Genomic DNA, 27,842 nt, shown 5'->3' with positions numbered 1-27,842 from the left:
GTTACTAAAGTTTTTACAGGTGATACCTTTACCCAGAATATTCAGGAACAAACGGCTTTTGGACATATGGCCAGTTGAAGGACCACTTCCTATCTCTTGTGAAGGGAGAAAGAATGAGGAGGAACACTGAGCCATGGTGCCTCCTTAGAGAGCAAGATGGTTGGTAAAGGACTGAGAAAGCTGTCACATCCTGGAGAAGCTGGAGAAGGTAGAGGACCCGAAGGTAGAGGAATGGAGCTTGGGCTGCCCTTACAACACGGTTGTTATGAGCCAGAGTTTCTCTGTCTATGGCAAAACTCCAGAGTATGGAGTCCAACCTCCAGAGGAGTTAGTTGTAAACAAGTCCTACTACTTCAGCCAAGCTAGGTGTAAGTTGGCCCTTGGGATGGGAAGAAATTATTTTCTGGTCAAGCTCTAGAATCTTGGTTGACCTTCCTAAATGCAGAACCTGGACTATGAGGGAAGAGACAGTAAGTTCTGTTGTGCAGATGATTTAGGAAAGGACCTAGCTGGAGTCTAGGACTTGAAAGAGGGGCATTGCCAGACATTGCTGAGTCTCAGATCTTTCGATTTGATTTGTTTTAAGCCCGTCTCTGTACAGAGGCATAGAGTCGGGGAAAAGGTTGGTCAAAGACTGACTTGACTGATAACCTTTGGAGGAAAAAAAAATCCTAATGAGGGAAAAATGGATGGTATTTTGTGTGTGTGTGTCTGTGTGTGTATACACACATAATTTCATTGGAGTTTCATTAGAACTTAAACTTTTATCAAGTAACTTATAAAGGTAAGTAAATGAAATCATTATCAGGTACTCTTAAATTGAGGAGAATAGGCTGGGTGCAGTGGCTCATGCCTGTAATCCCAGCACTTTGGGAGGCCAAGGTGGGCGGATTACGAGGTCAGGAGATCGAGACCATCCTGGCCAACATGGTGAAATGTCTACTAAAATACAAAAAAAACCTAACCGGGCATGGTGGTGTGCACCTGTAGTTGCAGCTGCTTAGGAGGCTGAGGCAGGGGAGTTGCTTGAACCCAGGAGGTAGAGGTTACAGTGAGCCAAGATTGTGCCACTGCACTCCAGCCTGGCAACAGAGCAAGACTCCGTCTCAAAAAAAAAAAAAAAAAAGTTTAGGAGAATAATGCAATAAAAACTATATGTATTTAAGTTTAAAAGTGATACTTTCAGTACTGTATCATGAAATACTTTGAATTTCAAACTGAAAGCAAACCAGTGACTCCATTTGAATATAGGTTATCTCAGCAGATTTCAGAGTTGGGTAAACCCTTTTTAACTTTTTATATTTAATTATGTTCCTTAAATAATGGGAGACAATACAAAATTGTAGATGTTTAGAAAAAATTATTTCAGGTTTCTGTTTTAGTTTCCAAAGATGCAATTTTGATTCACATTTAAGTTGGTAGATTCCTAAAATGAAATGAGACTAAGATACGGTTAAGATTTGATGAGCTAATGCTTGTAAAAATAATTTCATTGAAGGAGTTTCATTAGAACTTAAACTTTTATCAAAGTAATATGTTGAAGAATGTTATTTTTAAAGAATGGCTATGTAACGCTTAGTTTACAGTGCCTTTCATACACAGGTTATTCTTCACAGCAGTCCTGTGATGTGTAGGCTATGGTATTCTAATACTAATAAGTGAGTTGACTAATGCCCAAAGGGACTAAAGAAACAAAACTCCTAAGTTTAGACGGAATTTTAAGCTAGGCCTTCTGATCCTAAATATCATATTTTGAATATTTTCTTAAATGGCCCAGCTTAAAATATTGATCAACCCAAACTTGTACAGGCAATTTCTTTGAACTCGTTCTTAAAGTACCCTTGAAAATTAATCTGGGATGCTGCATGTTGTTTAGTTTACACCTGGAGAATGATAGAGAGGATGGAGCTTGGGTATAATACAGCTTATTTAGTTGTTAACTTTTATTTCAGCTGTAACTAAGTATGACGTTGAAAAGTTTCTGAAGCTATGTTATTGAGTATGCCATACAACAATTTTTTACATCTTGAAGTTTTGGAATCCTTTTACATTATGCTGTTTTTCGGGTTTAAGGGCGGTGTTGAAGTAGAGTGAAGGATGGGTCCAGAACTAACTGAGGGTAACCGCCTAGACCACACTCTGTGCAGAATCTCCAGGCCCTCCTACCACGTTTCAAAACCAGTTCTGATAAGCTTAGAGTCCTTGCTGCTGGGGGAGGTGAAGAGCAAAATATTGGGGCTGTAGCCAGTAGTGGCCGGGGAGTCATTCAGAAACCTTAGGAAGGTGCCCTTGAACATGAATGATATTTAGGAGTATTGTTAAATAGGGATTTGGGAGGGTGAGTCATGAGACCTGGCCTCTTTTGACTGCTGCCAACAAGCCTGGATGGAGAAATCTTTATTTAGAGATAATATCATTGATATCCTAGAAAAGAGTGCTTTTTAAATGGTTTCAGTGGTACCCACATGTGTGTAGGATCAATTAATGATACCTCTGCTAACAACTTCCCACATAAAATTGAAAGAGAGAGACAGAGACAAACCCTTTTGTAAATATGCTTGGGCCTGTAGCTACACGATCCACTGCCCTCCACCCTCCAAAAAAATAAAAAACCAAGACACCTAAATGAATACTTTTTGTTTGTTCCTGCCTGTGAAAGATAAATAGACCTCAGGAGGTAAAGTTCAGAAGTCTGCCGCCACATTTGTTTCATCTCTGGTTTATTATTTCTGGTCCTTTTCCCTCAGTCTCCTCAAAACAATGAATGTATGTTTATTAAACTATTGTTACATTGCCCCTATGTTTGTATTGTATCTTTTTTTTTAATATTTTGGGTAAAAGAATTTGAAAGTTCCTAAATTTGAATCAAAGTTTTGTTGTTGTTTTTAAATTGGAGCCGAGAATAAACCTAACTTAGTGTTTTGGGCAGAAGTCTAGATGGCACACCTTTGGAATTTTGGCTGAGGAGGTATTCGCTCTAATTTGTATAAGAGGGTCTGGAACCTGCTCTGCTTTCAGCACAGATCTTTGAGCTGGTGACATCACCAGTGCTTCTTCCTCCACATTCATTTCTTTTTTTTGTTTTGTTTTTTTTGTTTTTTTTGAGACGGAGTCTCGCTGTCGCCCAGGCTGGAGTGCAGTGGCGCGATCTCGGCTCACTGCAAGCTCCGCCCCCCGGGGTTCACGCCATTCTCCCGCCTCAGCCTCCCGAGTAGCTGGGAGTACAGGCGCCTGCCACCTCGCCCGGCTAATTTTTTGTATTTTTAGTAGAGACGGGGTTTCACCGTGTTAGCCAGGATGGTCTCGATCTCCTCACCTCGTGATCCGCCCGCCTCGGCCTCCCAAAGTGCTGGGATTACAGGTGTGAGCCACCGCGCCCGGCCTCCTCCACATTCATTTCTTAACTCTCCTAACTTTTAAGTCATCTTAGCTTCTTATCTCCCTAGACTAAGGAGCAAACTTAACTTACTTTCTGGCCTTATTGATATGAATGTGGTTGGTATTTGAGCATCTATCATGCAGTCATTCTGGAAGATACCTCAGTATAGTTTTGTGAGGGGGAAAGAACACTGGGCCTGGTAAGCCTTTAGACCTGAGTTAATATTCTGGCCCTGCCATTTATTCTCTTTATAATCTGAGCAAGTTAACTTTTTCTCAGCTTTCTATCTTTAAAATGTTAATGGATTTTTGGATCATCTCCAGTTTTTTGCTGTTAGAAATAAAGCTGCTATGAACATTCACACACAAGTCTCTGTGAATATATACATTCTTTCTCTCTCTTCTATTCTAGAAGTAGAATAGCTGTTTAACTTTTTAAGAAACTGCCGGCCCGGTCCGGTGGCTTATGCCTGTAATCCCAGCACTTTGGGAGGCCGAGGCAGGCGGATCACCCGAGATCAGGAGTTCGAGACCAGCCTGGCCAACATGGTGAAATCCTGTCTCTATTAAAAATACAAAAAATTAGCCGGGCGTGGTGGTGCACGCCTGTAATCCCAGCTACTCGGGAGGCTGAGGCAGGAGAATCACTTGAACCTGGGAGGCAGAGGTTGCAGTGAGCCGAGATTGCGTCATTGCACTCCAGCCTGGGCAACGAGCGAAACTCCATCTCAAAAAAAAAAAAAAAAGGAAAAACTGCCAAACTGTTTTCCAAAGTGGTTATATCATTTTCCATTCCCACCAAAAGTGTATGAGAGTTCCAGGTCCTCGTCATCATTGTCAACACTTAGTGTGAGCAGTCTTAATTTTAGCCACTCTATTGAATGTATGATAGTATTAATTTGTGGCTTGAATTTGCATTAATGGCTAATTATGTTACTCTTTATGCACTCATTTGCCATCTAACTATCTCCTTTGGTGAAGTGCCTTTTCACATCTTTTGCTTATCTTTTCATTGGGACATTTTCTTAATAAATTTTGAGAGTTCGTTATATATTACAGATACTTAAGACATATACAAAGGCAGATGGACCATCATGTCTCCACTACTCGGTTTTGACTTTCATTTATCCATGTTTCTGTTTTTTTTTTTTTGAGACAGGGTCTGGCTCTGTTGCCCAGGCTGGAGTGCAGTGGCACTATCTTGGCTCACTGCAACGTCTGCTTCCCGGACTCAAGTAATCCTCCCACCTCAGCTTCCCGAGTAGCTGGGACTCCAGGCCTGCACCACCACGCCCGGCTAATTTTTTATTTTTGGTAGAGATGGGGTTTTGCCATGTTGTCTAGGCTGGCCTTGAACTCCTGAGCTCAAGCAGTCCACCTGCCTTGGCCTCCCAAAGTGCTGGAATTACAGGTGTGAGCCACTGTACCCAGCCTGATGTAGATCACTTTTATATTTAAATATTGAAATTCATTTTTGATAGAAATAACTCATTTATTCAATACTTCATTTATTTAAGAGTGGTGACAATTTGGACCTGAGTTAGTTCAAATTTTGTATTTGGATTACCTGTGGAAAAAAAGATTACTACCAAAGTAATTGCGTTAAGACTGCAAAGAAAATTTTTACTCACTGAAGGGAACAAATATCTATAATATTTGGGAGATCCACAAATGTATATCAGAGCAAGTGCTTTATTATACTACCTTTGTATTAAATACTGCTTGTATACATAATCTTGGTAACTAACTTGAAACTAGATAAATATGCCACTACTGTATTATATAAATAGAAATACATTATACATGTGGTGTATATATATAAATATAAATACATATATGAATATACATATAGTATACTTCAGCAAATTATTCTTGCCTTAAATTCAGTTGTGCTGTAGGACAATTTTGCATTTCTAAGGATTTAGTAAGCTTTTAGTATTGATATTTGAAGGAAGGGTTTCTGATAAACATTTATATTATTGCAAAGTACAAAATTAAAGCTTGACATACCTGCTGCTTGAGACTATAAAGATTAAGTTGTGTGGTCCCTCAAATTTATGTTATTTATCTATTTCCATTAATTTTCTTTCTCCAAGTAGTGAATTCATTGGGTTTCTGCTACCTCACTAGATGAGGGGTTGAAAAGCTTTTGTAAAAGGCCAAATATTAAATAGTTTAGGTTTTGTGGACCATATGATCTTTGTTGCAGCTACTCAGATCTGCTATTGTAAGGTAAAAGCAGCCATGACAATATAGAAATGAATGAAAGTCAGTGTCATCCAATAAAATTTTATTTACGAAAACAAGGTGGGCCAGTTTGGCTCGCTGGCTGTAGTTGGCCAACCCCTTCACTGTGCTATAAAATCCAAGATCTGTAACATTTTTATTCTTGACTCATCACAGAGTGCTCAGCAATACATCTCATCAATACTTAATGTCGAATACGTATTGAATGAATCTTGATGTTTCAGGCCAAGCTAAATAAGACCTTAAACCTAATTTGGGGTCAAATAATGAAATTATTTTTAATTAAACTTGTTATTTTGAAAACTTTCAGACCTATACAAAAGCTGCACAGATATTGTAATGAATTCCCAACTCTTCACCTGAACTAAGCTATTAACATTTTGCCAGTTTGCTCGTTATTTCTCTGTACAATTACGTACACACACAATGTAATCTGTACATTAATCTTAATTTTTTGGTGTACCTTTGAAAATAGATTGTGGTCATTGGGACCTTTAGCCTGTGTCTCCTAAGAACAAGGGCACTTTTACAATCATAGTAATGAAATTTCGGAAATTTAGCATTGCTACAATTCTGTTTGTTATATAATATGTAGTAGATATTGAAATATTCCCAGTAATGTCCTTATGGCAACTGTCTTTTGCTGTAAGGACATTACAAACTCACTAGTTTGGAACAATTTCTCAGCCTTTACTGTTCATGATATTGACATTTTTGAAGAGTCCATTTGGTTTTATCTGTTTCCTCATGATTTGATTAAGGTTATGCTTTCTTTTTTTTTTTTTGGCAGGACTGCTACATAAGTGATAGTGTAGTTTTCTCAGTGCTTCAGATTAAGGAGCACTTGACGGCAGTGTCCATTACTGGTAGTGTGGAGGTGATGTCTATCAAATTTTTCCACTGTAAAGATTCTATTTTTCCTGTTGTAATTAGTAAGGAAATAATTTGACAATAGGGAAATACCCCATTTCCAAACATTTACCCATTTAGTGTTAGAATGTGTTGATGATTCTTGCCTAAATTAATTGCATTTACTAGCTGACATTCTGCTTTATAGAAGAGCCTGATCTTCCTTCCTATTCATTTGTTGGTATATTTATTTGTTAAAATATAATTTTAAAGCCCCAAATCTTTATAAGGTAACTCTCATTCTGTGGTGTATCTCATTGTCTTTCGTTTTCTAAAATGTAAAGATGGGAAACAAAATTTGGCTGATTTATTGTGGCCTGAGCAGTATCTGGGGAAAAACTGAAGGGAAGGATAGACTATGAGTTTTTTTATGTTTTACGTAGGATTATTAGAGATTATGTAGGGAATAGAAGGGTGTTTTGATCAAAATTGATAAAATTTGATAAAAGGTTGTACAAATTAAAAAGTTCTCTTTGGTGTGATACCTCTCAAGGTATTAATATGCTAATGTGCTTGTGAATATCTTAGAGAAGGATAAAGTATGTTAAACTCTTGACTCATCAATTATCCCTATGGACTACATTTTCATTAACAAATATTAATGAATGTGCCTCCATGGGAAGCATTGGACTCTGTTTTTTAGATAATAAAAAGATTAGCAAGACAATCTTTAGGGAATTTATATATGTTGGGGAGGGAGAGGAGAAGGGAAGGTAGGAGAATATGAAAAAAAGAAAAAAAACTTTGCAATTATTGGTGGAGTAAAAGCAAGGGCACCCAAGACGGCAGGGAATTAAAAGGAAGAACTCTTAATTAGAAAATAGAAAATGCCTCCTGGATGGTGTTAGTAATAGATAAGTTTAAGCTGAGATGAGGTTAGAGAGGACAGAAATGGAACAGATGAAACCACATAAGACAGAAAAGTAGTGGGGCATGTTGTAGCAAATTGACTCCACATGGGCTGTGTACAGAGGAGGAAACTAGGTTGGGGCCAGATCCTGGAGACCCTTGAATTAACAGCATGAGAAAGAAAGTTGTACCTTAATTCAGACTGCCTGGGAGGCTTATCAGGGGGTGGAATGGTGGGGGTTGGGAGGGAGGGCATGCAAGGGCGTGTATTGAACAGAGTGGGAAGATTGAAGTGCTGCTGATTATATAACCTGGATTCGAACGAGGGGAGGCTGGGAGTAGATGGATCCAGGCAATTATATTAATAACAGTCTAGGACCGTGGTCTTTAAACTTTATTACTGCATACCTACTAAAATAATTTTGAAAACTCTGTATCATGTATTTTAAAGTTGACATCCAAAATTTTCTCCATAAAATTTTACCATATTTGCAAAGGATATAATTTCTAATGTATTATAAATATCAGTGTTTTAAACATAGAGTTGTATCACTTTTTAAAATGGACTCTAAATGCTATAGCACTTGGATACCCACTATTCATTTTTTAAAACTCACAAATACTCAGGCAAGACCATAAGAGACAAATAAAACAAAAAAATTGTGAATAAATTCTTTAAATTGAGACTCTTGCATTTTTTTGTTTATCTCTTTTCATTTTCCACACAGAAATTTACCTTGGTGTATTTTCATGCTTGAGAGTTGATTGCCCAGTCACATTTCTTTGCACCAAAAATAGGTAAAGAGAAATTTAAATTTTATGTCAGGCAAGGTGGCTCACACCTGTAATCCCAGCACTTTGGGAGGTTGAAGCGGGAGGATCACTTGAGCCCAGGAGTTTGAGACCAGCCCAGGCAACATAGACCACCAGCTCTACAAAAAATAAAAAAAATTACCTGGGCATGGTGGCACATGCACTTGTAGTCCCAACTAGGGAGGCTGAGTTGGGAGGACTGCGTGATCCTGGGAGGTCGAGGCTGCAATGATCCATGATCACATGAGATGCTCTCAAAAATTAAAAAATAAAAAATTTGAATTTCCTGTTAATATAAAACTTAGTTTTATTGAGTTTCCATTATTAATACTTGGTTGATCAACCAGAATATATTACAAATTGAAAAAACCTAGTAAATAACATTTTATCAAAAAGACATCTCATTGAAATGTAGGGGAATTTTACAAAATAATTATGCATTCATGGATAAACAGAATTTATTGCTTAGAATGAGATAATACTTAACATTTCTACTTTTCATTTTAAGAGCTATAGAAATTTTGTTGCATAAATAAGTCAATGGGAATGGAAATGGTTTTGTTGGCAGTGCCACTCATTTTCTTGAACTGCTTCCAACTTATGTGCAAAAAAATTACAAAAATTATTTTTAATGCGCTTTCAGTCTTTCAATATTTTTGAAATTTTGTTGAAATTTGTTGAAATATTTCAACAAAGGGTTGAAAACCATCTGACTTGTAAAAGTATTCATTACAGTATTTAGAGAATTGATCACTTAACATTTTCATCAATATTTCAAAAGGTTCCATTGTTCAGTGTGGAAGGTTTTTTTCTATCTTGGAGCAGTGCATCCTAGTAGCTTTGAGACAGCTTAGAGATAATGCCTTTCTCAGATTCAAGAATGTGAAGGGAAAAGCCTTGGATCCAAAACCCTCAGGCACATTTTTGGGATATAAACCCCTGGAAGCTGGGGTCTGGAAAATCCCTTAGAGTTATCCAATCTGATAAAGTTGTAATTATTAAGCTATAAATCTTCATGTACCTTCATGGGGTTTGAATACCCCAGTTTGCTCTAGGCAAAATATATCAGAGTCTCTGAGTTAGAGTGTTGGGAACTTAAAAGGAGGGAATAGATACAGAATACTTTATAAAAGCAGAATTTATGGTTCTTAGGAACTGATTAGATATGGGGGCAAGAAAGAATAGTGTTTTAAACAATAAATGAAGACCTCGTGTTTGGTATCTGAAGTTGAGTGGGAAAAATGATGGTGATTGGAAAGTCATTAGGATGAGCTGATTTTATAAGAGTAGTTTGGACAGTTTAGTTTTCAGAATAAATATGACATGGAGGTGGAGATTTTACAATGTACTTGCAAATATGGCTCTGGGGATCAGGACAAGATGACTTCATGGGTCATCTGCACAATATGTGATAGCTGCAAATGACTGGGTTTACCAAGGAGGGGAAGAGGGTATATGTGTGATGTATATGTATAAGGACAAAAGTATAGGGAAAACTACTACATAAAAGAGAAGTAAGCAAGAATAGGCCAGACGAGTAGAAAAATACTCAGGATTGTGCACTTCCAGAGACTTAAGATAATTTTAAGAAGATGATGTTGGGATGGCAGGTGTCAGCATTGTGAAAAGCTGTAGAGAAGTAAAACCAATTGGTCTGAGAAGGATTGCTGATCTTTGAGAAGAGTCACAGAGTGAAAGAGAAGACATTTTGTTTGTCTTGGTGAAGGCTGCCAAGGGGGAACTGTACCTTTAAGAAGTTTGATGAGAAAAAGCCATTTTAGGGAATAGCAAGCTTAGGTTCTAGATTCACCATAAAAGGAAAAACCCCATGTAGTGAGACTGGTCCTTAAATACCTTTCTATGGATCATAAAGTACAGTTTCCATGGCGACATTCACTTTCACCATTGTAACATTATTGTTTCTATGGTTGAGTCCTGGGTGAGATGGTTGGAGTTTAAGAGCCATGTTGTTGGAAAAATAGGTGTCTTCAGACCATAGCAGCATGGCTTTTTGAGAATCCTGTGGGGACTGAGACAAGCTGAGGGAATAGCACTTCTCCATCTCTCTCTCACACTCTGAAGCATGTGTATGCTCACTGAGTTGGATGTATGGTGGTCAAGTGCACTATTCAGACTATTTCTTGCTTTTGTTCTCTTGGTTGCTGGCACTTCTCCCCCCTCGCCCCTGCCCCCCCGCCCCCACCCCAACTTGGCAGAATAGAGTAAATGCATGTGTGATGATAATAAGGTAGGAATGGAAGTTGGGTTTTTTGAAGATGGTTTCAGGGACTTTTAATAAATAGAGATTTGGGACATCTTCCAAGGATTGTAAGATTTGATAAGAATTGTAGATTCAAGATTCTTATTGAATGACCGTGAAATTAGCTTGAATTTGTAGTATATTTGAGCATATTTAACAAGGAATAGAAAAGAGTCATACTTACAGTATTGATGCAGGTGGAGAATACAGTTGGTCTTCCACATTCAAGATTCCACACCTGGGGATTCAACCAACTGTGAGTTGAAATATTTTTAAAAATAGAAAACAGCAGAACAATTTAAAAAATACAAATAATACTGTATAACCAACTGTGTACATAGCATTTACATTGTTAAGTAATCTAGAGATGGTTTAAGGTACAGAGGAACCTGTATATAGATTACATGCAAATACTACACCATCGTATATCAGGGCTTGAGCATCCCTGGATTTTGGTATTCGTTGGGGGTTGGTCCTGGAACCAATTCCCTGCAAATACCGAGAGATGACTGTTTTGTACTCTTGAGAAGGTTAGGGCTTCTGTGTATTCCTTCCTTCCCCCTCTTGCTCTTTGACAACTAAGACTGGTAGGATCATTGGAAGAGGAGTGCTAGGAAATGAAGCCTGAAGTTCTGTTAGAATGCTGTGTAAAAACAGGTCATCTCGCTTGGAAGTGATAACATGATCTTTGCTTCTTAATTAAAAAAAGATCTTAATAATTGATAATTTTAGTCAGATTTTTTTGTAGCATAGTTGAGTAAGTATACATGTTGCCTGGAGTTGTCTGTTTTTCCGAGATAACTGTTGAGTCAAGTTCTTGCTTGGAAAAATCTCAAATGTCATTCTGAATTACAGAGTAGTAATGTGATTTCTCTAGCCAGGTAAGATGATTTTGCAAAATGTATTAATGTTACTCTTTAAAAATCAGAAGGCAGAGTCAGTCGATTTTGGTTGGTCGTATTTCCCTACTCCTTTTGCCTTGCTTCTGTATCAACCTTATGCCCCAGCTATACCAAATTACTTGTAATTTTGGAGACATGAAATAGTTTTCTTTGACTCCCTATCTTTGGAATTTTCTGCTTAGAATGCCCTCCTCCTCTGTCCTGCTTGGCAAATTCCAGTGTATTTTCCAAGAATTGGCTTGACTTCGAAGCCTTCTCTTATCAGGGTGAACTTAGAAGTATAATAGTTAACAGCATATTTTGTTGGTATACAGTCTTATACCATGTATCTTTTCTTAGTAGAGTGCGTATGTCTATAGATGCACACACATACATACAACGTATACCCATATATGTACATACATGCACAATTTTTTTTCTAGTTTTTATAGTATATTCCTTGTTTGGTGCCTGACATTAGATAGTGTATGTGCTGTCTTATTTATATTAAGACTACTGATTGGTTGAATGAAAACTGTTAAAAACACATGGTTTCCCTACTTGTTGCATGAAATGAATGAAAACAAAAACAGTTGGAAACCACACACAGATATTCTGTATCTAGAAACAAACTGAAATGCAAAGTGGGAGGGAACATTTGCTTATTTGCCTAACACTGTTGCAGACATTATCACTGTGTCTTAAAAGTCTTAACCATTATTTTATAGATGAATATAATAAGTGACAAAATGGGATTTGAATCTAGATCTCTCTTACCTTAAAAATCTTCTATTCTTTTCACACAGTTTTGCTATGACTATGTACAATTTTATGGTGGGCCCACCTTTTTTTTTTTTTTTTGAGACAGTGTCTCGGTACGTCACCCAGGTTGGAGTGTAGTGGCGTGATTTCGGCTCACTGCAACTTCCTCCTCCTGGTTTGAAGCGATTCTCCTGTTTTAGCCCAGCTAATTTTTGTATTTTTAGAAGAGATGGGATTTCACCATGTCGGCCAGGCTGGTGTCAAACTTCTGACCTCAGATGATCAGCCCACCTTGGCCTCCCGAAGTGCTGGGATTACAGGCATGAGTCACCGCGCATGGCCAAAGGAAAGGTGCAACTTTTTTTTTTTGGACAGAGTCTTGCTGTGTCACCCAGGCTGGAGTGCAGTGGTGCGATCTCGGCTCACTGCAAGCTCTGCCTCCCGGGTTCATGCCATTTTCCTGCCTCAGCCTCCGAGTAGCTGGGACTACAGGCACCCACCACCACACCTGGCTAATTTTTTTTTGTATGTTATAGTCACCGTGTTAGCCAGGATGGTCTCAATCTCCTGACCTCATGATCCGCCTGCCTTGGCCTCCCAAAGTGCTGGGATTACAGGCATGAGCCACCGCGCCCGGCCGCAACTTTTAAACTATTACGTTTTAAGCAGTTTTTCTTAAATTAAAAAAAGCGAAAAATTGGAATTTCTCTTCTGCTACTTTGGATTTCTATGTTAGATTCAGGAAACTGCAAGTAGTATATAGAGAGGATACTTCTGGAACTATGACAATTGTTTTGTGCTGTTACATAATCTCACATCTATACAAAAAGACAGTTCTATAGGTAACAAGGATTAATGTTGTTGTTTTGTTGTTTCTTTCCCTTGTCGTCTTCCTTCCTGATGTTCTCTTTATTTGTATTATAACATTGATTCCTTTCATGATTTGGAACTAGAAGGTTATATTGAGCCTAGTTTATGTTTAGCAGCAGTTTTCAAAGGGTCTTAGAGATAAGATGAACTAAAGCTTTAAGTATAGGGCCTTAGTTTATATCCTAGGTTTTCTCTTCCTATTAAGAATTCTATTCTTTTGGCTGGGCGCGGTGGCTCACGCAGGTAATCCCAGCACTTTGGGAGGCCAAGGCGGGCGGATCACTTGAGGCCAGGAGTTCAAGACCAACATGGGCAACATAGTGAAACCCCATCTCTTCTAAAAATACAAAAATTAGCCAGGTGTTGTGGCGCCTGCCTGTAATTCCAGATGCTCAAGAGGCTGAGGCATGAGAATTGCTTGAACCTGGGAGGTGGAGATTGCAGTGAGCTGAGATTGTGCCCCTGCACTCCAGCCTGGGCAACAGAGCAAGACTCTGTCTCAAAAAGCAAAACAAAACAAAAAAAAGCTATTCTTTTAGGATTCTATTCTGTTCTGTTAAGATTCACCAAAAACCCAATTTTCAATTAAAAGATGTGCCACATAACTTTTTCATGGAATCTTTTACTTTATAATTAAATATTAGGTTTTGCAAAATGAAAAATACCTATTTAATTATTTATTGGAAATCTGTGTTGAGCTTACGAGTGATCTTCCCTTTAACTTTTTATCCTGGCTCCCCTTCAGCTAGCAGTGACACCTATTTAAGACAGTAAGTTTATAGGGAAGAAGGGAGTATTGGTATTTTGGGAGAACAGATATAATTAGAAAAAGCATTTCAGAGTGGTCACTGTTAATATATGCTTTTTAAAAAAACTATTTATTTATTTATTTTGGAGACAGAGTCTCACTCTGTCACCCAGGCTGGAGTGCAGCAGTGCCATCTTGGCTCAACTGCAACCTCTACTTCCCAGATTCAAGTGATTCTTGTGATTCAGCCTCCCAAGTAGCTGGAATTTCAGGCACGCACCACCATTCCTAATTTTTTTGTATTAGTAGAGACAGGGTTTTACCATGTTGGCCAGGCTGGTCTCGAACTCCTAACCTCTAAGTGATCTACCTGCCTCAGCCTCCCACAGTGCTGGGATTACAGGCATGAGCCACTGTGCCCGGCCAGTATACGCTTTTTTTTTTTTTTTTTTTAAAAAAAAAAAAAACAAAACAGTAACAATAACAACCTGGTTTGAACACTGTATTATTTGCTTTTTGGTCATTTAAAAAATTCAAATAACATTAAAAGGTGATGTATGGTTTTTTTACTTCATCAGTGAAAGAGGCTGGATTTTAAAAGCCATGAAACAGTATAGGGCTATTGCTGCTATTACAGTGTTCAAGAATCTGTAAACTTTAGTTATGCAGAGCTACATAAGAATTCAAGAGTCTTGAAATACTAATGTCTCCATTTCTAGTAATACTCCTTGTCTTTGATCTGTTTTGTCTCATAATAATATAGCTACTCCAGCATTTTTTCTTTTTTCTTTTTTTGAGACAGTCTCACTCTGTTACCCAGGCTGGAGTGCAGTGGAGCTATCTCAGCTTACTGAAACGTCTGCCTCACATACTCAAGTGATCCCCCCACCTCAGGCTCCCAAGTAGCAGAGACCACAGGTGTGCACCACCACCCCCAGCTAATATTTTTGTATCTTTTATAGAGATGGGGTTTCACCATGTTGCCCAGGCTGGTCTTCTCTCAAACTCCTGAGCTCCAGCAATCCACCTACCTCAGCCTCCCAAAGTGCTGGGATTATCGGCGTGAGCCACCACACCCAGGCTCCAGCTTTCTTATGCTTACTATTTTGTGTTATATCTTTTTGAAAAACTATTTTCAACCTAATGGTTGAAATTTTGTCTTTAAAAATGTATCCCTGGTAGTCCGACTATATTTCTGATAGTCTGATAATCTTTGCCTTTTAAATGAAATATTTTAGTCCATTTACATTTAATGTAATTATTGATCTAGTTGCATTTAGGTCTGTGATTCTGCTATTTATTTTCTGTTTGACTTATGATTTTGTCCTCTGTTACTCCTTTCCAGACTTTATTTTGGGTTAGCTGAATATTTTTTAGTACTCAGTTTTAGTTTCTCCATTATCTTTCCAGCTGTACCTTCTAGTGTGTTTCAGAGATTACTCCTAGGATTGTAATTTTTTTTTTTTTTTTTTTTTTTTTTTTGGGAAATAGAAGTGAACGTTTGTCCCCAGTGTCTATACCAGAGTGGAACACTCCGTTTGTATGGAAGTGATTATCAATCATGATAGAGTGGTAGTAAAACATTTGAAGCAGAATATGATTTTGTTACCTTCTGGGAGTATGCTTCTTAAGTATGGTTGTTTAACAGTCTGCATTTAAATTAGTGGGGTTATTTATTTAAAAATAAATGCTCCTGAGCCTTAACTCCAGACTAACATAATCAGTATCTGAGTGTGGGATCTAGGTATCTGCATTTTAGGTAAGTGCTCCGAGCTTGTCTTGAACATAATTATGTTTGACAGTTACAGCTGTAGGAGTTTTTTCCACTGCCCTCTGCTTTTTATGGGCCAGAATCAATTTTATTGTTTATCTTTAAGATTAACAAGTATGAGACTGATGAAACAGTTTGGTCATAGTCATAGAATTCTACAGCCTTTTATAAAGGTGCTTCAAGGTTATGCTAGCTTAACAGTCTTATAAAGGAGAAAACTGAGGCCAGATGAGAGTGGCTGAGTGGCTTTTACAGCTCTGATTTATAATTAATAAGGTATTTTGCTATGAATTGTAGACCAGAATAAGCTGCACTGTATACTTATGTTCATGGTTAGGTGTTGTTTGTAATCCAATTTGACAGACTCTGCCTTTAGTTGGGCTATTTAGACCATTTGCAGTTAATGTAGTTACTGATATGGTTGTGTTTAAATCTCTTTATCTTGTTTCTCATTTGTTGTCCCATCTCTTCCTTGATCCCTTTATTCTCTTTTTCTGCCTTCTTTTAGATTACTTATGGGGTGTACTGGCTTAGCAGTTGTATGTCTTTGGTGTATGTGTGTTTCTTTTTAAATAATGATTGCTTTAGAGTTTATAATTAATATGCATTTTTACCTTTCCACAGTCTAACTTCAAGTAATATGTATCTCTTCACACACAGCGTAAGAGCTTTATAACAGTATACTTTACCCTTTTCCTGCCTTTGTGCTATTATAGTCATACATTATACTTCTACATATGTTGTGAACCCCACAATATATATTTATCCATTTATTTTTTAGTACATATTTTTATTTAAGCAGTTATCTTAGAGATTTAAAAAATAAGAAATTTTTTTATCACATATTAACCTTTTTTTCTTTTCTTTCTTTTTTTTTCTGGAGACAGGGTCTTGCTTTGTCCTCCAGACTGGAGTGCAGTGGTGCCATCTCAGGTCACTGCAGCTTTGACCTCCCAGGTTCAAGCAGTCTTCCTGCCTCAGCCCCTTAAGTAGCTGGGACTACAGGTGCACGCCACCATGCCCAGCTAATTTTTATATATTTTTTAGAGGCAAGGTTTTACCATGTTGCCCAGGCTGATGTTGAACTCCTGAGCTCCAATGATCCATCTGCCTCGGCCTCTCAAAGTGATAAGATTACAGGCGTGAGCCACTGTGCCCGGCCCCATATTAATTGTTTCTGATGCCCTTTATTCTTTTGTATAGATCCAGATTCTCATCTGGTGTAATTTTCCTTTCGCTTGAATGATTTGCTTTATTATTTCCTATAGTGTATGTCTGCTGATGATGATGTCAGTTTTTGTATGGCTGAAAAAATCTTTATTTCAGCTTCATATTTGAAAGATTTCTGTTTCTTAGGTATGGAGTTGTAGGTATTTTTCTTTATGTACTTGAAAGATGTTACTGTCTTCTGGCTTGTATTTTAGATGGAAGAGTCTGCTATCATTCTTTTGTTTTTCTGTATGTAACATGAGTTTTTCTCTGGCTGCCTAAAAGTTCTTATCACTAGCTTTAAGCAATTTGATTATATTGTGCCTTGGTATACTTTTCTTCATGTTTCTTGCTCATGGGTTTCATTGAACCCCTTGAATCTGTCTGTAGATTGATAGTTTTTATCAAATTTGGGAAAATTTGTCCAGTATTTCTTCAAATATATTTTATATCTCCCATTCTTCTTTGGGGACTCCATTTGCACATATATTTGGATGCTTGGAGTTTTCCTACAATTGATTGATGCTTAATTCTCTTCCTCCTCCATATTTTTTCTGTTTCATTTAGGATATTTTTCTTATGCTTTTTCTTCAAGGTAACACATTTTTTTTTCCTCTATAATGTTTAATCTGCTCTTGATCCCATCCCGTGTATTTTTCGTATCTTTTTTTCATCTCTAAAAGATCAATTTAGGTCTTTCATATCATCTTCCATCTCTCTTCTTAATGTGCTCTTTTTTTCTGCCTTCTTAAATGTATGGAATATAGTTAAAATAACTTTCAATGTTCTTATCTACTAATTCTATATTTTTTGTCCTGGGTCTGTTTCTGTTGTAGAATTTTTTGCCTCATGGTTTGTATTTTCCTGCCTTTTGTGTGCCTAGTAATTTTTTATTGGATGCTAGACATTGTAGAGTTTACCTTGTTGAGTGCTAGCTATTTTTATATTCATTTACATACTGGAGTTTTGTTCTGTGACACAGTTTCTTGGAGATAGTTTGTTTCTTTTAAAGCCTGTTAAGCTTTGTTAAGCAAAACCAGGAGAATTATTTGCCACTTCTTAGGCGTTTTGCCTCATTTATTTTAGAATTTTTCAAATTTTTGTTGTTGGAGACACAAACTAGTCCTTGTCCTTTGTGATAATCGAGGATTCGTTCACTTGATCATTTCGGGTAATTATTTTTCCCAGAATACTGAGTAGTTTCCTCACACACATAAACTGTTTCAATACTCACCTAAAGACTCAAAGGGACCTTCTGCAGCTTTCTGAAGTTCTTTCTCTGTGAAGGTCCCTCCTCTCTGATACTCTTCCTCTGCCAATTCTAGCTGCCTTGGCCTCCCTGAATTCTCAACTCTGTCTCCTCAACTCGAGGAGTCTGCTGGGATTATATTTGGACCCTCCTAGTGCTCTGGAAATTATTTCCAGGAAGTTAGCTGGAGGAATATAGGGCTCATTTCATTTGTCCTGTCTTTCTCAGAGATCACTGTCCAGTACTGTCTTTTGTCCAGTGTCTGAAACCATGGCTTCATATGTTTTATCTTCTTTTTAAGAGATGGGGGTCTCACTGTGTTTCTCAGGGGCTAGAGTGCAGTGGCTATTCACAAATGCAGTTGTAGAAGAATACAGCCTCGACCTCCCATGCTCAAGCAGTCCTCCTGCTTCAGCCTCCTAAGTAGCTGGGACTACAGACACTATCAGCATGCCTGGCTCTGTCATTTTATTTATTTATTTATTTATTTACCATTTAAGGTGTGAGGGTTAAGTTGATTCCTGTTAACCCATCCTTTGTCAAAAGTGGAAGATCATGTTTAAGTATTCTTTAAGTACAGAAGTTATTTTTATTTTAACAAAAGGAACTGTTGTGGTCTCTTTTTGATAATGTTCTATTGGGAGTAAAAATGTTACCTGTTTAGTCAGTTCTGTAAAATGGGCCCATGGTATATGCACATTTACTTTAAAAACAAGCATTTAAAAATGCCCTAATAGCAATAACAGTTCATCAGGAAATGATGAATCTTTTCTGTCTCTCATTTAGCAACATTTGGGAGGAATTTCTTAGGTGGTTTTCTTTTTCTGTCCTAAGAAAAGAGCTAAAGGAGCAAAGCCAAAATCTCATTGTGAGTGATGAACAGATTTATTTGTTTCAAAAATACTTAAATGCTTACTTTGTGCCTGGAAATATCCTGGAGATGAAGCAGTGTATGGGATATAAATTTCTGTCCTCATGGAGCCAATAACTTACTCTAGAGAGACCGACAATAAGTAAAACAACTAATACGTACCAGATGTTGACAGGCACTATTGAGAAAGTAAATCAAGTAATGCAGGGGATAGAATAGAAGTGCCAGGAAATAATAATAAAAATTTCTTGGAAAGCTCTTAGGGCTTTGGGAAAGGCCCTGATTTAGCTCTGGATCCCATCCTTTCCAACCTCATGGTGTTTCTGTCGGTAATATTTTCTTATTGCTAAAACTTCAATTTATATTTGTTTGTTGACTGTTTACTTTCATTATATAACCATATGTAAATCTTTGTCTTCTGTTAAACATTAGGAACAAAACAAAATAAATAATCTTTATTTTGCTTGAATGCCCTGGCTAGTAATCTAATCCAGTTTACTATATCACAACCACAGTTCTGGAAAGTATATTTTGTATTCATCGTCTTCACTTTATTATATTTTCCTTTACCTCTTCAGTCAGGTTTGGCTTCTCAGCTTTCATACAATGGAAAATCGCCCTTGTCACATAGCATGGCACAAAAGTACCAAATTCAGTGGGCACCTTTCAGTTCTTCCTTGACTCCTTTGGTAGTAGATGCTGTTTAGTCAATACCTTCACTCATTGCTTGGTTCCTTTGAAATAATTACCTTTTGGTTAGTTTTTAGCCATTCTTTCTTGGTCTTCTCTTCCTTCTCCTGCAGCTTGAGTGGGTGTCTGGCCTTCTAGTTTGTATTAATACATACTTTTATTACAATGATCATTTTAAAGTAGATTGTTTTCTGTAGAATATTAGCTCTTTGAAGGCAGAAACATTAGTATTTTCATTGTTGTTTCCCCAGCATCTACCCTAGTACTTGGTACAAATGTATTTAATAAATATTTGTTTAATGCATATAGATATACTAATGTTTTTAGCTTTCCTCTATTAAGTGAAGTTAGATACCAGTTTCATTAGCTTTATCTTCTACATTGCAGGATTAACTATATCGGTGCTTGACTTTTTGTGTGCCTATTCACAAGTTGTTAGTGTCTTGATTGAACATGTTCTCAAGACTGATCACTATTTCTTGCATACTGAGTTTCTGTAGCCTCTGACCTTTGTGCTTTTAGAGCCAAGTAGAACTTTGTGCTTATAGAGCCAAGTAGAACATACCTGTAGAAAAAGGAGAGGAGGTATCTTTTAGTTATATGTGGCTTCTGGATTGATTCTGAGAGTCTCTTGTGACTTTTTTTGTACCATTCCAGAAACAGATTTTTACTGCTTCAGACAGGCAAGGGGTACATTTTAGTTTCAAAGTGTTATAAGGAGTATTTCTGATGTCTCTGATAGTTGGTGTGGATGACTACAGCTCAGAGTCTGATGTGATTATTATACCTTCAGCCCTGGACTTTGTCTCACAAGATGAAATGTTGACGCCCCTGGGGAGATTGGACAAGTATGCTGCAAGTGAGAACGTATTTAACAGGTATGTGCATATTCTTTTTGTTAAAGTGGGAAGTGGAAGGGTGGTTTTATTAACTTCAGTAGGGAAAATGAAAGTATGTACTTTAAAGCAGGTATTATTAACAGGCACAATCTGAGTCACCAAGTTTTATTCATAATCATAGCATGAGCAGTTTTGTACTTGTTTATTCTTTGATCCTAGTAAGCATACAACACGCTTTCTTTGCAAAAAGATTACCATTAATTACCATTGCTTTTCTGCCACTGGACATAATTTTGGTATTCATGTAAATTGCTTATTGGGACGTACATTATTCCTTCAACACATGATGTTGTATACCTGCTGTGTGACGAGTGATGCTCAAGGTCACTGGGTCACACAGCAGTGACCAAGAGCCAGCACTCTTCCTACTGCATTGTGTTTGTCCAGGTATGATCCCAGACCACCTGTATCACACTTTTCTGGGAAATCAGAAAGTCTTGGTTCAGATTTTTTGGGTATAGCTATGCAAAACTCATACTACTAAAAATATGTAAGGATAACATTTTGTATAATGAATGAGTGTGTTTTTTCATTATAATTGAAGGACAACTGAAATGAATTTTTGGTGACTTTTTGCCAAATCAGTTAGATAAAGATTAAAACAAGTTGTAAATATTCAGTCTCATCTTGTTAAAATAAAATCAATACTGCCATTTGCCACTTAGAAAATTATAGACCTAATATATGTTTTAATAATGTAATAACATAAAATTTTCTTAAAAAATATGCAGATTTTGTCTTTTAAAATTCTAGATATTGGCCAGGTGCAGTGACTCATGCCTATAATCCCAGCACTTTGGGAGGCCAAGGCAGGTGGATTGCTTGAGCCCAGGAGTTTGAGTCCAGCCTGGGCAACATGGTGAAACAGCATCTCTACTAAAGATATTTAAAAATTAGCCAGGTGTGGTGGTGCATGCCTGTAGTCTCAGCTACTCAGGAGGCTGAGGTGGGAGGATTACCTAAGCCAGGGAAGTCAATGCTGCAGTTAGCCATGATCACACCATTACACTCCAGCCTGGGCAACAGGAATGAGGCCCTATCTCAAAAAATTAAAATTCTGGATATTAGCTGTCGATGCCATTGAACATACATAATTTTGTTTTTCTGTGTAGACAAATGGTGGCCCGGAGTTTGCTGGATACCTTGAGGGAAGTCTGCGATGATGAAAGAGATTGTATTGCTGTTTTGGAAAGAATTAGCAGATTGGCCGATGATTCAGGTATATGTGGAGAAAGTGAATTTACTCTGTTCTAGAAAGGTTTCTTTGACCAAATTTGTGTTTCTAAAAACTAGTGAAAAAGTTAATGTGATATGAGATAGCTTTAAAATATTTCCTAAGTAATTATCAAACCCATCAGTGACAACAAAAGTAAAATTTGTTACTGAGATCTGGACATTTTACAGTGGGCTCATTTAGTTTAATTTTAGAAATTTCTCATCAAAACAAATCTAAAAACATTGTTTTGTATCATGTATATTAATATTTTAGGATTAATAAAAATATATAGAATAATTTTGAATACATTCAAAGAGATGGAGGAGGCTACAAATTATTTTAGGCAAGTATAGAAAGCTTGCTTTCTGTGTGGTTTCTCACTTGCAAAAAATGTTGATTAACTATTTGTAAAACTAAAGCTGGTTTATCTCCAAAGCGAAGATAAGAAAGTCTGCTTAAGAAAGAGGTAAACTTGATTTAAGGCTTAGAAAATGGTGATGTTAAAGTTTTTATAAATATATCTTTTGTTGTAGTAAAATATACTTAATACTTAACACATAAAACTATTTTAAGGTAATATTAAGCATATGTTTATACTTGATTTTAGAAACCATCCAAAAATTTTAGAACTTTTTTCCTTAAATCTATTATCTTTATTAAAGTATATTTTCCACCTCTGACCGACTTTTTGGCATCTCAGCAAGCCCTATTTTTTAATTTTTAGACAAGCTCATCTTTTGATGAGCAGTTCATTTTAATGGGAATATGTTAAATGTTTACATAAGCCTTAAATGTTTCTAATATTCTTACAGGGTGGGCAGAACATTTGTAGGCTTAACTGAGCAATAATCTACCTTTGTGTACATAATTGCTTATGTATATGCTTGTTCTAGAATGGTTTTAAGAGGGGTCTCATCAAGTATAATTTTTACTTATTTTTTTAATTTGATTTAAGTTAAATAACAATTTAACATAAATTCATGGCACTGTTATAGCCTATTATGGTTATATTCCTTAGTAGAGACAGATATTCTTTAAGGATAGATTTGTGTTTTCCTTTACCTGTTTACCAACTCCAGAGTTTTTTTTTTTTTTGGTAAGTGTGTTTGTGTGTATTTTAAAATATGTTCTCACATTGGTAAATTCATAGTAAATGTCTCTATTGACATAATTCCATTCATTCAGTATACATCAAACAGTACATACTCTATACCAGGCTCTAGATTAAATGCTAGAGCAGTTATTAAGGTGAACAAGGATTTCTGTCATCAAGTTAACAGTTTAGTGAATGCAGCCAACATATAAACAATAAATTATAGTGGGAAGGATTAGGGCAGGCTTCAGAAAGTTAGTGACATTTAAGTTGGATTTGACAGAATGATGGGAGGTAGAGAGGGAAAAGGGCATACCCAGGAGGGGAAAAGACAGAGAGAGAGGAGTTCAAGATGGTGGCCCCTTTGGTCAACAGTGAGGCCAACCTGACAATGAGACTAACCTACTGAGTTTCCAAGTTAGAAAAATTAGGCTGTTAAATAAGTTAGATGAGGGCTAGATTGTAAAGGTTTATAATAAACTGTGCTGATGACTTTACCTGTTTTGTGATTTAGGACAGTGTAGTGTAGCAGTATGAACTGATATGGTGAAAAAGATGGGTGACAAGAAGACTAATTGGAAGACTATACCAATTAATTGGGTGTTTTTGTTTTTGAGACAGAGTCTCCCTCTGTTGCCTAAGCTAGAGCAGAGTGGCGTGATATCCACTCACTGCAACCACCCCTGCCTCCCAGGTTCAAGCAATTCTCCTGCCTCAGCCTCCCGAATAACTGGGATTACAGGCGTGCGCCACTACACCCAGTTAATTTTTGTGGTTTTAGTAGAGAAGGGGTTTCACCATGTTGGCCAGGCTGGTCTGGAACTTCTGACCTCAAGTGATCCACCTGCCTCAACCTCCCAAAGTGCTGAGATTACAGGCATGAGCCACTGTGACCAGCCAGTTAATTGTTATAAGGATGACTTGTTGGATAGAAATTGAAGTACTAGGAGGGATTCCAAGGCTAACCTCTGGATAGAGTGAGGAAGAGAGAGGATTTGACCCTGAGGTTTCTAATTTTTAGGACTGGGCCTACTGCGATATCTGGGTAAGATAAAGACTATTGAATAATAACATAGCTCTGAAGTGAATGAAATATGTATCCTTAGTTTAGACAAATAAGCAGCTGAGAACCTTTCAGTCTTCTGCCTTACCTTTCATTAGCTTTTATCTTGATTTTTTTATTCTCCAAAATTTACCATCTGCTTTTATTTTATTTTCCCCTGGAATGGATGGATGTATAGTGGTATCTCATTGTGGTTGTAATTTGCATTTCCTCACTAACCAATGAAGTTCATACCTGGTTATACACTTACTGGCTATTTGGGTATCTTTTTTTTTTTTTTTTTGAGATGGAGTCCCACTCTGTCACCCAGGCTAGAGTGTGATGGCATGACCTTGGCTCACTGCAACCTCCTTCTCCTGGGTTCAAGTGATTCTTCTGCCTCAGCCTCTTGAGTGGCTGGGATTACAGGCATGCACCACTACACCCTCCTAATTTTTGTATTTTTGATAGAGATGGGATTTCTCCATGTTGGCCAGGCTAGTCTTGAACTTCTGACCTCAAGTGATCCACCTGACTCAGCCTCCCTACAGACATGAGCCACCGTGCCCGGCTTCTTCTTTTTTGAAATGTTTAAGTCTCTTCCTCCTTTAAAAAATTGACAGTCATTTTCTTACAGATTTACAGGAATTCATTCTACATATGAGCCCTATGTCATTTATGTGTATTAAAGATATCTTTTTCACTCTGTGGCTTGTCTTTGCACTCGTAATGATGCTTCTTAAAGAAGAGAAGTGTTTTTCCTTTATGGGTCATGCCGTTTGTGTCTTCTTAGAGATTTTTTCCAATCTCAAAGTCATAAATATCTTTTCCTGTATTCTCTACCACAGAGAAGCCTTATTGTTTTTTGCCTTGACATTCAGATCTGTATTCCACCTGGAATTTATTCATGTGCATGATACGAAGTGGAGGACAAGTTTCATTTTTTTTTTTTTTTTAATGTGAGTAGCCAGTTGACACAACTGGGAAGACCATCTTTCCCAGTTCACCTTTTAATAAATTGGTTGTCTGTACATGCATGCGTCTGTTCTGGGCTTTATTTGCGCCCCGCCCATTAGTCTGTTTGCCTAAGCAGGGCTTTGAACAAAGAAAAGTTGCTGATTTCATTTTTAACTGAAACCATAACTTGTGTCCTCCTTTTGCTTCAAAAATATAAGCAATTGTCAGCGTTAACTTAGAAAATTCAGGATCCGTGAGAAAAGCAGAGGCCTGTATGTTTACTTTTTTTTAAATTAGGTTTTTCTTCAAAACAGAAACACTCTATTTTGTTCATATCTGGCCAACTTCACATGGTACAACAGTATAATAGAAATTCCAGATATTGGTTTGTTGATAAGATTCTGAGCTTTGCAAAATACTGTATTTTCTACTTAAAGCTATGTTAATTTCTCTGTTGATATCTGAAATCCTAGGAGACATATTCATACATATTTACTTTAATGTAACTTTAATAATGCATAATAATAATGGGTACCAAAGTTCTAGTTAGGTCTGATACAATGACTTGTTACTGATAATCATCATGTCTGTCTGTATTTCAGTCATTTGCATGTCTTCTATGAATTGCCTACTTGTATCCTTATTTTCTTTCTTATTATTTATTTGAACAGTGTGTTCACTTCCTAATACTTTGTTATACATGAATTTGCTCCCAGGCTGTTATCCCTTTTAACTGAGTATGGTGTCTGTTATCTGTAATTAAGTTTTTTTGTTTGTTTTTGAGACAGAGTTTTGCTCTGTCGCCCGGGGTGGAGTGCAGTGGCGCGATCTTGGCTCACTGCAGCCTCTACCTCCCGGGTTCAAGTGATTCTACTGTCTCAGCCTCTGGAGTAGCTGGGATTACAGGCATGCGCCACCACACCCGGCTCATTTTTGTGTTTTTAGTAGAGACAGGGTTCACCATGTTTGCCAGGCTGGTCTGGAACTCCTGACCTCAAGTGATCCGCCCGCCTTGGCCTCTCAAAGTGCTGGGATTACAGGCACACCTAGCCTATAGTAAAGTTTTTATAAAGTAAAATTAGTTGGTCTTATGATTGATTTTTGGATTTTGTCTTCCCACCTCAAGATTGAACATTTAATATTATCTTTTAGTACTTTTGATCTTTATGATGTGCAGTAGGAACTTTTGTTCTGTGCTAACTAGCCGATTTTCCTACTGTGGCTTCTTAGACATTTCATCTTTTTGAAGCCCAGAAATTTGAAATGCCATATTTCTCACATTTAAATTTGCCATATGCACTTGGGTCTTTTCAGGTTTTTAAAAGATATTGGTCATCTTTGATTTTCGTTTACTCATTTTTAGTCTTAGTTTAAGTCTAATTATATGTCTTTCATTTATTGACTAAGTTGAGATTAGGAACTAGTTTTTATGACTTGTCCTAGTAGGTTCTTAAGTAGTGGAAATTATGGATAATACTATGTATGTATCAGAGTATTGATGTAAATACCAGATAGGATATTTAACCCCTAGCACAGTGTGGCACAGTGTAGGTGATGAATAAATTTATTTATTGTTAAGAAATGGTTAGATACTCAGTGCATACTGTGAACAACAGAAGCTTGGGTTGAAGATAAGGTCCTCCTTTCACTTATGGGATTGATCTGTGTATGATTCTGAAAAGGATTGCAGAATTAAAGGATGTTGTCTCAAGTCCTTTATATTTTGAAGATGAAAGTCCAAAGCCTTCCTAAGTACCCTCAAGAACAGATAAAGGTTTTGTTGCTGCAGGAGAACATGTTTGCTCACATTGCCGTTATTTCAATAGAACCAACTGTGAGAGCGGAGCTGATGGAACAAGTGCCTCACATCGCACTGTTTTGTCAAGAAAACCGGCCTTCAATACCATACGCTTTTTCAAAATTCTTACTACCTATTGTGGTTAGATATCTTGCAGATCAGAATAATCAGGTAAGAGTACCATTTATATGTTCTTAAAAGAAATTTACGTAGTGTAACATATGGAGAATAGTCTAGCCTGAGTGTTCTCTTTGGAATGTTTTACTGTTTTTCAAAAATGAACATTTATCTTCGATAAGATGTGTTTAGAGTCTGACAAATCTAGTAGATCCCTTTAATGCCATTATAGACAATGCCTAGTAACTGCACTCTCACTTGGTAACCTCCTAGGGGTCCCTTAAAATGTTTGTTACTTTGTGAGACATCTTTTACCAGGATAGCTCTGTCCACTTCCTCTGTTACAACACAATCTACCAAGTTCTGTAGTCTTTGTAATAGTTGAAGAAAATAAACACAAATATTCATTTGCAGAGTTTTGCCAGTTATGGGTCCCTTTGAGATGAGAAATCTTTATTTATAAAAATCAAGTGATAGAATTTTGTCATGTTGCATATGTACTTTGTTTGTGTTGTTATTTTTCTCCTAGGTGAGGAAAACAAGTCAGGCAGCTTTGCTGGCTCTGTTGGAGCAGGAGCTCATTGAACGATTTGATGTGGAGACCAAAGTGTGCCCTGTCCTCATAGAGCTGACCGCCCCAGATAGCAATGATGATGTGAAAACAGAAGCTGTGGCTGTAAGTCCAATGCCATTTTTCCATTTATGCAAAATGTGGCTGATAAGAGGTGCTTATTAAAAGTCAGGCCGGGGTCGGGTGCAGTGGCTCATGCCTATAATCCCAGCACTTTGGGAGGCCAAGGTGGGTGGATCACTTGAGGTCAGGAGTTGGAGACCAGCCTGGGCAACATGGTGACACCTGGCTCTACTAAAAAAATACAAAAATTAGCCAGGCATGGTGGTGTGTGCCTGTAGTCCCTGTTACTTGGGAGGCTGAGGCAGGAGAATCACTTGAACCTGGGAGGAGGTGGAGGTTGTAGTGAGCCAAGATCAGGCCACTGCCTGGGTGACAGAGCAAAACTCTGCCTCAAGGAAAAAAAAAAAAATAGGCTGGGCTGTGTGCAGTGGCTCGTGCCTGTAATCCCAGCACTTTGGGAGGCCAAGGTGGGAGGATCACTTGAGACCAGGGGTTTGAGATCAGCCTGGCCAACATGGCAAAACCCCATCTCTACTAAAAATACAAAAAAAATTAGCCAGGTGTGGTGGCACATGCCTG

General features: G+C 37.5%; 1 protein-coding gene across 3 annotated transcripts in view; it reads left to right on the top strand.

Moving 5' to 3' along the window:
- PPP4R1 (protein phosphatase 4 regulatory subunit 1) overlaps positions 1-27,842 on the top strand; it is a 71,353-nt gene that overhangs the window by 2,916 nt on the left and 40,595 nt on the right. For 2 of the 3 annotated variants that reach the window (XM_058438659.1, XM_032152816.2), the window contains exons 3-6: positions 20,250-20,385; positions 21,519-21,625; positions 26,541-26,683; positions 27,159-27,305. In XM_058438659.1, coding sequence (XP_058294642.1) covers positions 20,250-20,385; positions 21,519-21,625; positions 26,541-26,683; positions 27,159-27,305 — 533 coding nt within the window. The remainder of the gene's footprint in view (positions 1-20,249; positions 20,386-21,518; positions 21,626-26,540; positions 26,684-27,158; positions 27,306-27,842) is intronic. The other variant, XM_032152817.2, reaches the window with a different exon arrangement.

Source organism: Hylobates moloch, unplaced genomic scaffold (assembly GCF_009828535.3).
Source record: "Hylobates moloch isolate HMO894 unplaced genomic scaffold, HMol_V3 SCAFFOLD_5, whole genome shotgun sequence".
Taxonomy (NCBI): Eukaryota; Metazoa; Chordata; class Mammalia; order Primates; family Hylobatidae; genus Hylobates; species Hylobates moloch.
The sequence above is the reverse complement of the archived record's forward strand: the minus strand, read 5'-3'. Positions and strand labels throughout refer to the sequence as shown.